The 9,683-nt window shown below is 38.1% G+C and overlaps 1 protein-coding gene across 1 annotated transcript; it reads right to left on the reverse strand.

Moving 5' to 3' along the window:
• Positions 1–662: 662 nt before the first annotated feature.
• Positions 663–9,389, reverse strand: LOC114630087 (zinc finger protein 54-like). Its single transcript, XM_028778165.1, has 6 exons — positions 9,369–9,389; positions 8,631–8,715; positions 7,611–7,665; positions 7,419–7,508; positions 4,407–4,533; positions 663–2,803 (listed from the first exon to the last, which is right to left on the reverse strand). Exons 4-6 carry the CDS (start codon positions 7,446–7,448, stop codon positions 894–896), a joined length of 2,067 nt encoding a protein of 688 aa, XP_028633998.1. The 5' UTR covers positions 7,449–7,508; positions 7,611–7,665; positions 8,631–8,715; positions 9,369–9,389; the 3' UTR covers positions 663–893.
• Between the last annotated feature and the right edge of the window lie 294 nt (positions 9,390–9,683).

The raw sequence follows: 9,683 nt of genomic DNA on the forward strand, positions 1-9,683 counted from the left end.
GTCGGGGAATGCTAGGGGGGGTGAGGTGGGAGTAGGTGAGTGGGGGGGGAAGCAGGGGGAGATGGGATGGGGGCTTGAGGAGGGGAAATCAGGAAGGAAGATAACATTTGACATGTAAATAAATAAAATAACCAAAAAAGGATCAAAAATTAGTAAGAATACATGAAACTGAAAAAATAAAATAAAATAAAATGTGAATACAGATAAAAAAAGAAGAGCAAGACATGGAGATCACATATGACATATCTTTATATGATTTACCAGAAGTATGAACTTTGTGAATCACAGCAAAATTAAATATGGCTTTGACACATATTTAATGACATTACATTTTGTAATTATTATTATTTTTTGAGATAGAGTAAATGTAGTTCAGGCTGCCCTGGAACTATTTAGACCAGGATGGCCACTGATTCACAAAGATCTTGCCTTTGCGTCTTGAGTGCTGGGATTAATGGTGTGTACTACTTTGCCTACAATTATGTATTTTCAAATGTTGAACAAAGGTTTTATTGCACCTTTTCCCAAGGGCTAGAGAGATAGCCTAGTGGATAAAACCTCTGGCTGTTCTTTCAGAGTATTGATTCCCAACATACACACACACACACACACACACACACACACACTTGCAGGTGGGCAGAGAGAGGGGGAGAGAGAGAAGCTCTTGACACAATAGACAAAATTTTATTTTAGCATTATTTTATGAGATCTAAAAGTTCATTAAAGGCTTTCCCATGTTTCTTATTTTAAATTTTCTTTTATGAATATAGTTAGGATTTGTAAACAGAGAGAACACTGGATAAATGCTATGTTGCATTATCTCCAGTATGAATTCTCTGATACCTTTTAAGATGCGAGTCCTGGGCATAAGATTTGTCATATTCAATACATTTTTAAGGTTTCTCTCCAGTATGAACTCTCTGATGTGCTCTAAGATTTGAGTTATGAGTAAAAGTCTTGTCACATTCCATACATTTGTAAGGTTTCTCTCCAGTATGAAGTTTCTGATGTCTTCTGAGATTTAAAATCTGATTAAATGATATGTCACAGTCTCTGCATTTGTAAGGTTTCTCTCCAGTATGAATTTTCTGATGTTCTCTAAGGTGAGAACACCTAGTAAAAGATTTGTCACATTCTGTACATCTGTAAGGTCTCTCTCCAGTATGAACACTTTGATGTGTTCTAAGATGTGAGGCCTGTGTAAAGGATTTATCACATTCTATACATTTGTAAGGTTTCTCTCCAGTATGAATTTTCTGATGTGCTTTTAGAGTTGAACAGCTAGTAAAAGTTTTGTCACATTCCTCACATCTGTAAGGTCTCTCTCCAGTATGAACTCTGTGATGTGTTCTAAGATGTGAGTCCTGAGTAAAAGATTTGTCACATTCCCTACATTTGTAAGGTTTCTCTCCTGTATGAATTTTCTGATGTGTTCTAAGAGTTGAGCATGTAGTAAAAGATTTGCCACATTCCTTACATTCATAAGGTCTCTCTCCAGTATGAACTCTGTTATGATGATTTCTAAGATATGCACGCTGGGTAAAGGACTTGTCACATTCTTTACACTTATAAGCTTTCTCTCCAGTATGACTTTTCTCATGTTCTCTAAGAGTTGAGCTCTCACGAAAAGATTTGTCACATTCCTTACATCTGTAAGGTCTCTCTCCAGTATGAACACTCTGATGTCTTTTAAGATGTGAACTATGAATAAAGGATTTGTCACATTCCCTACATTTGTAAGGTTTCTCTCCAGTGTGAATTTTCTGATGTGTTTTAAGAGTTGTGGCTGTAGTAAAGGATTTGTCACATATTTCACATTTGTAAGGTTTTTCACCAGTATGGATTCTGTAATGCCTTTTAAGATGTGATAATTCAATAAAAGACTTACCACATTCTTTGCATTCATAAGATATCTCTGGAGAATGAGTTTTCTGATGCCATCTTAATGATGCATAGTGGGTAAAGGATCTGTCACACTCATTGCATTTGTAAGGCTTCTCCCCAGTATGGAGTCTGTAATGTTTTCTAAAGTGTGAAAGCTGATGAAATTCCCTGCCACATTCTGGGCAACTACAATGTTCCTCCAAAGTATGGATTTTCTGATGTGTCCTGAAATTGGGATAGTGGGCAAAGGATTTATCACATTCCTTGCATTTGTAAGGCTTCTCTCCAGTATGCAATTTCTGATGACTTTTAAGGGCTGACAACTGAACAAATGATTTTCCACAGTCTTTGCATTTGTAAGGTTTCTCACCAGTATGACGTCTTTGATGAATTTTAAGATGTGTGCACTGGGTAAAGGATTTGTCACAAACATTGCACTTGTAGGGTTTCTCTCTAGTATGAATTCTCTGGTGTACAGTGAGGCTTGAGGAGGTACTGAAGCATTTCCCACATTCCCCACACTGGTGTGGTTTCTCTTTAATATAGATTGTTTGTTGCATGAGACTGTATGCAGAGCTGAAATAGTCATCATATGCATCCTGTCTCTGCTCTTTCTTTGCAGTGTAGAGTCTCTGATCCGGACTAATGTCGGAAAACAAAGTTAAAGATTTCTCACAGTCTCTAGACTCACAAGGTTCTTCGCCAGTGTACGTGCTTTTATGCCTATCTCGGTTTGACGAGTCAACAGAGGCATCCCTGTCATTACAACATCTGTAGTTATTAGAGGTTTCTGTAGTGTTACTTGCTTTATAAAGTACACAGTTGGAGGCACCATGGAGCATTTCGCCAAGTTCATTAAAATGGTAAGACTCCTTTTCTGTCTTCACATGTTGGACAGCATCACACATGCAGTAGTTCTCTGAAAATGCGTATAATTCAGATTAATAGGGCTTGTTCTATGATTAAACATTTGATAAATGATTGTCTCCTTAAGTTCTCTCTTAAGTCAGTCAGCAACTACTTAAAGACATGTTTCTTTCACTATAATTTTATTATGTATTATCACAAACAAAGCCTGACAGCCTTCAAGAATCTGTAATGTATAACAGATATGGCATCTCATGGAAAATGTTTCATGGATCAAGATGGATCAAATACTTAAAGAGTCAGTAATTACCTTTGGGGTGGACTGATCATATTTAGAATACATGTCTCTACTCAGAAATCGATGAAGAAGAATGTAATGCAATCCAGGTTCACAGTGTCTGTGTTCAATGAAGGGTACATTTCAGAAGATCCAAATCTTTCTAATATTAAAGGCTTACTTAAAAGCATCAAAGGGTTAATATTTTTTCTAAAAATACCACACTAGATTCTTCAAAAATAATGAAAGCAAAGAGAGTATTCTGCCAGATACCAGAGGCTCTAGAATATAGAGTCTAGAGTCTAGATCATTTGAAGTAGGGCTAGTGTGGGCAGCTATTGGTTATTTCTTTCCTCCATTGTTTGAGCTACACACACTGCTGTGTTTATCAACTTTTCCTTATGGGGTATTCTTAAGGTACACTGTTTCTTGGAATTGTTTTGCAGAAGGGTTTCTGCATTTTCTCCAGAGACAAAAATGAAGGATGTAAAGGAAGGCAATTGCAGAATAATGCTACTTCATGAACTCACAGTACACTCATAATTTTGTAAAGTGAACAATTTGATGTCAGCATAGTCAAGTAAAATTGCATTTTATACTAGTATTAAGTGATCATAAATCAGGTGGAGTAAGGTACAATGTCTTCTAACAGTTATAACAGGCAGGATACATCTGGGGCCAGGATATTATAGAAAGCTAAATGAGTGGAAATCATTTCAAGTGGAACTGAATGCAGAGAAAGTACTTTCCGTTCTTCCTTTCTCTTTCACTTGAATCCTTCCCAGTTGATCAGCTCCTTCACTAGCCCTCCCTAGTTGTGGCTCCTCTCTCCTCTCCACCTTCCAGGGAAAACTTTTTCCTCCAGACCTACACTGCATACAATAATCCACGAGTTTTATGAGGTAGCCAATGATCCATGCTACAATTTTTAGAAAGAATACAGGTGTCTAAGACAGTACTTTCCTCAGTACATAAAGACAACACAAAATAGAAGAATCTGGCAATGGATTCCTAATTGCTATTTCCTGTCAGAATCTTCACCATATTTAGGGAGAAATTTCAGTTTGCATATCTTAAGTTTTTTTCCACAATTAAAACCATGTAATTACAATGATAGACAAAGATATGGATATAAATATTGCATAATACTAAGTTGCTGACTGCTTTATTTTGTTATGGAAACAAAATAAAGGGTCCATGAGACCTTTAAAGTGCAAAATGGAAAGTAAAGATCAAATACCATGAAAAGTTTTTTCTACTATTCAACTTTCTCTATTCTTATGTTGTTTCCAAAGAGCTTTAACAAGGAGTTTTACTATGTATAAAGTCAGTACATACAAAAGAGGAGTTGATAGTTCCTAAAGCAAAATGTTCTCACCCACAGAGACCAGATTTCTGTAATTCTCCAACATCACATCAATGTACAAAGCCCTCTGAGCAGAGTCCAGGCATTCCCATTCCTCCTGAGGGAAGTCCACAGCCACATCCCTGAATGTCAAGAGATCCTGAAACAAAAATGCACAGAGTGACCACATGATGCTGGGTACAGTGCTTTTCTGGAAATAAGAAGATGGGATATAGATGAATGAAGACCATTACTCAAAGAGATGAGTTCTAATATAGTCACACTCTATAATGAATGTTCTACCTCTGTGAAAACAGGATGACACAATAGTTTCACAAGCCTATCCATGAAACAAGACAGACATTTGATGATTACCTATATATTATGTATACTTTATGTCCCATAGGATCACAGTGTACAATATAACTAAAAGGCACAGAGACAGTATCCAAATCAACAAAATCAGAAAGGAATAGGAAAACATAACAGCAAACACTGAGGAAATTAAAAAATATTATTAGGTCTTACTTTAAAACCCTATACTCTACAAAACTGGAAAATCTATGTCAAATGGATGATTTTTTTAGACAGATATCACTTACTAGAGTTAAAATCAAGATCAGGCAAACTGTCTAAATAGTTCCATAACCCCTAAGGAAATAGAAGCAATCATTAAAAGTCTCTCAACCAAAGAAAGGACAGGGCCAGATGGTTTAAGCATAGAATTCTACCAGACTTTCAAAGAGCTAATACCAATACTCCTTAAACTATTCTACAAAATAGAAACTGGAGGAAGATTGCCAAAACTCATTCTATGAGGCCACAGTCACCCTGATACCTAAATACAGAATGACTCAAAACAGCAACAGAAAAAAAATAACAAAAAACAAAAATAAATTTCATATCAATGTCACTTATGAACACTGATGGAAAAATACCCAGTAAAATACTTTCAAATGGAATTCAAGAACACATCAAAAACACCATGATCAAGTAAGTTTCATCCCAGGCATTCAGGGATGGTTCAATATACCAAAAACCATCTATGTACTGCACCATATAAACAAAGTGAAAGAAAAAAATCCACATGATCATACCATCAGATGTTGAAAAGGTCTTTGACAAAATCCAATATCTCTTCATTTTAAAAGTCTTAGAACAACCAGAGATACAAGGAACATACCTAAACACAATGAAGGCAATGTATAGCAAGTCAAGAGATAACATCAAAGTAAATGGAGAGAAACTTAAGTAATTCACTAAAATGGGACAAAGTAAGACTGTCTATTCTCTCCATATCTCTTCAATATAGTACATGAAATTCTAGCTAGAAGACTAAGACAACTAAAGAAGATCAAAGGGACACAAATTGGAATGGAAGAAATCAAAGTATCACATTCAAACATGATATGATAATATATATAAGTGACTGCAAAAACTCTACCAAAGAACTCCTATAGTTGATAACCACCTTCAGAAAAGTGGATGGGTACAAATTTAATTAAAAAAAAAATCAGTAGCCCTCTCTTATACAAATGATAAATGGGCTAAGAAAGAAATCAGGGAAACAATACTCTTCACAATAGCCACAAATAATATAAATATCTTGGTGTACCTCTAACCAAGCAAGTAAAAGACTGTATGACAAGAACTTCAAGTCTCTGAAGAAATAAAGTCATAGGAGGCAGACCATGGGAAGTAACCGTGTGGAGGTGGGATGGGGAGGGGAATGGGGGATGGTCAGGAGCAGGTGTGGGGAGAAATAGGAGAGAGGGCCAGAGGGCAGGGAGGATGAATGGAAATCAGTGACTGGCAAGGATGGTGGTGGAGGCAACTATAAAATGTGACAGAGACATGAAATGGGGGAGCCTCCCAGAAGTCTATGGGGCTCACTTTAGCTGAGACTCCTAGTAATGCAGATATGGAACCTGAATTGGCTACTTCCTTTACCCAGGCAGGAACCCGAGCAGAGTGCTAAGGACACTAATGCACCCACAAAACTATAGACACAAAATGTGTCCTGTTTACAGGAACAAAGGTGGAATAGGAAATGGCCAACCAATAACTGGCCCAATTTGAGACCATCCCCATGGCCAAGCACCAATCCTAGACACTATTAATGATACTTTGTTATGCTTGTAGACAAGAGCTTATCCCTCATATGAATAATTTAGCCAGTAATATATCTATATGGAAACAATGTACAAGTGAGCACAGTAGAATATGGAGAAAAAAAAAAGTTCAGATATTTTGGTCATCCTGATAAACCCTTAGATCACTAAATCACGGGAGTGATCATAGGACTTTGTTTATTGCCTTGCTTGTTCTTTGACTTTTTGTGTTTATTGTCTTGCTTGTTCCTTGACTATTTGCATCTATTATATTGCTAGTTCCTCAACCTAGAACTGACCTTAATACTTGTAATTAATTTCATGTAATTAAAATGATATAAAAGCAGATTGGGGGGAAAAAAGGAACCAAGCAGAGGATGTCGTTGTGTTTGGACCAGACACTGAACATTACATGTTCTTTTAGAACATATGACCAAAGAACAAAATCAAGCTTCTGAAGAATTTATGGCATCCTCTCTTCACAAATAAACATAGGCATCTCTCAAAAAAAGAAAAAAATAAATGAAAAGTTAAATATGAGGGGATGAGGTAGAACTGAACGCAGGCAACGAAATCCAGTTATGAAAGATATATTAAGGTGACTGCTGTTTTATTTCTACTTCTGTCACAGGTTTTGGGACTTTGGTGGTAGATAATTCATCAAAATATATTGGCTACTGAAACTCTTAAATGAGTGTCTCTAGAGCTTTAGTTCTCAATGACTAATGTAATGTAATGACTAATGTAACCATATATAATTTCATTTAGTTCTAGAGACTTTCAATTTCAGTCTGGTTACTTTCAGTGTTTGATTTTGTACATGTTTCCAACATGTCTTATAATCAAGTTAAAGCAAATTATCAGAAGGAGAAAATTAAAGGTTTGCAATGTTTGAAGATACATTTCTAGGAAAAAAGTGGACATGACCACTGACCTGGGACTTCTTTACTGGAGAATCAGCCATTTCTTTCTGTTTCTCTTCTTCAAATTTCTCTTTAACATACAGTGAAATGCCAGCTTGTGGCTTTTTCATATAAGGGGTCAAAAAAAAAGCAATAATTAATTCTGGAAGCTACTAAAGAACAGATTCAAACCACATAAAAAGACTCAAGCAACAGAATACTACCTGGTGTTCAATCAGCAATCCCAAAGCCAAAAGACCAATCACAGCTCAGTCAAACCTGAGGGTCAGAAATGGAACTGAATAATCAAGATGAGAATATTATACACTAGTGAAGTTCTAAATTTATCCTGGACTAAAAATGATGGAAGCCCTATTCCCCCAAAGGAACCCATGCTTGCAGAGTAACTTGCCACCAAACCCTGAGGAGGAGCAAGGGAGACTGGAAGCAAACTATTCTCACCCACACAAACCAGAGTTCTGTAATTCTGCAACTTCTGGTCTTCGTACAAAGCACTCCCAGCAAGGTCCTGACATTGCCCCTCTTTTCTGGGAGAAGTCCACAGTCACACCAGTGACTGCGAACTGACCACAAAATAGAAAACAGCAATTTGAATAGTGGTCCTGGTGCACACCTTTAACCCTAGCACTCAGAAAACAGAGTCAGGTCTAACTCTGTGACTTCCAGTCCTGCCTGGTCTACATCTTGAGTTCTGGGCCAGACAGAGGAACATAATGGATTCAACCCACAGACAGAGCAAACACAGGAACCACAAATCAAATCAAATCAAATCAACAGTTTGTGTTCATGGACAGAGTAGTTTTCTAGAACTGAGGAGACAAAAGACTTTTGCTGACTATATATATATATATATGAGCTAAGGTAATTATTTGAAAGATGATTTATTGTACCATTCTATAAAATATAATATCTTTTCTATTTTACTTTTATTTTTTTCCCTTTCCTTCTCCCTCTTCCCATAGACATGATTTCTCTTTGTGGCTCTGGCTGTCCCTGTGTACCAGGGTGGCAGGGAACTTCCAGATCCAACTGCCTCAGTTTCCCAAGTGTAGGGATTAAAGGCTTGTGCCAGCACAAGCTGGCTCATAATGTCCTTTCTAACTGTGAACTGTAAGGGATGTGCAACTTGGTCATCATGTTGGTCCCCTAACAAGTGGAGCAGAGGCTGTCTCTGACTCTGTTAACTGCCTTTGGATCCCCTTTCCTTAACTGGGCAGTCTTACCTAGCTTCAATAGGAGATAATGTCTAATCCTACTGCATCTTGATATGCCAAGGAGGGTGGATATCCATGGGAGGCTTTCCCTTCTCTGAGGATAAGAAGAGGAAGGTGTGAGGGAGGGAGAGGAGGAGTCAGACACTAGGAGGAGAGGAAGCAGTGATGGCAATGTATGGTGAATAAATTAATGAGCAAAAAGTTTACTTTTAAAAGTTACATTTACAACTATATCTATGAAACTCGCAACAAATATCCGTTGAGATTCAATTACATTTCCAGCCATTCCTTTCATGACTAATAGCTACAGGCTCTCTAGGGATGTACACAGGAGTTAGCGTGGATGTAAGTCCTTTACACTTCAACAAAGAGAACTTGCTTGCAATTATCAATAGATAAATTCAAATATTCTACTACTCTAACATTTTAAATATTTTTGCAATCACACGTTCAATGAAAAACACATCAGGATTATTGCAGTTTGTGTGCGCTAATATATCGAGAATGAAAGACAACGACAGAGAAATTTCAGAGTCACTTCGCTGCTGATTGCGGACTCTCCCAGGATGCCCCGCGCGGCACCCATGGCTGCCCGGAATTTTAGCTTCTCCCGAAGTCCGCCCTGTCCTGCGACCCCAGATCTGCAGCACGCGATTCCCCACAGTGCAGGGTCGCAAGCTCTGGACCTGAACAGGTCCTTAACACTTTTGGTTTTGGTTCTTGTCCAACTTACCACGATTCACTCACCTAGTTCCCCAGCTTCCGCCTACGTCACTCAACTAGCTCCTCCCACTCCGAACGCTTCTACACGCCCACGTAACGTCCAACATCCTTGCATGCTCCGTTTCCGAGTGAGTGGCCCTGCCCTGCTGAGATTTGTCCCTCCCGCTTTGTCGCAGGCTGCCTTCCACACAGCTAACCCAGCCTCCTTACATGCCAGCTAGACCAGAACTGGATCTGGTAGGACTCTGCACCCGGATATCTGACCCCCTTAGTGAGTACAGAACCCTCTAGATAAAAGACAGGAAGCCTAACACCTCCACTGGACTTCCAGACTCTGGA

Source organism: Grammomys surdaster, unplaced genomic scaffold, assembly GCF_004785775.1.
Source record: "Grammomys surdaster isolate TR1022 unplaced genomic scaffold, NIH_TR_1.0 327, whole genome shotgun sequence".
Classification (NCBI taxonomy): domain Eukaryota; kingdom Metazoa; phylum Chordata; class Mammalia; order Rodentia; family Muridae; genus Grammomys; species Grammomys surdaster.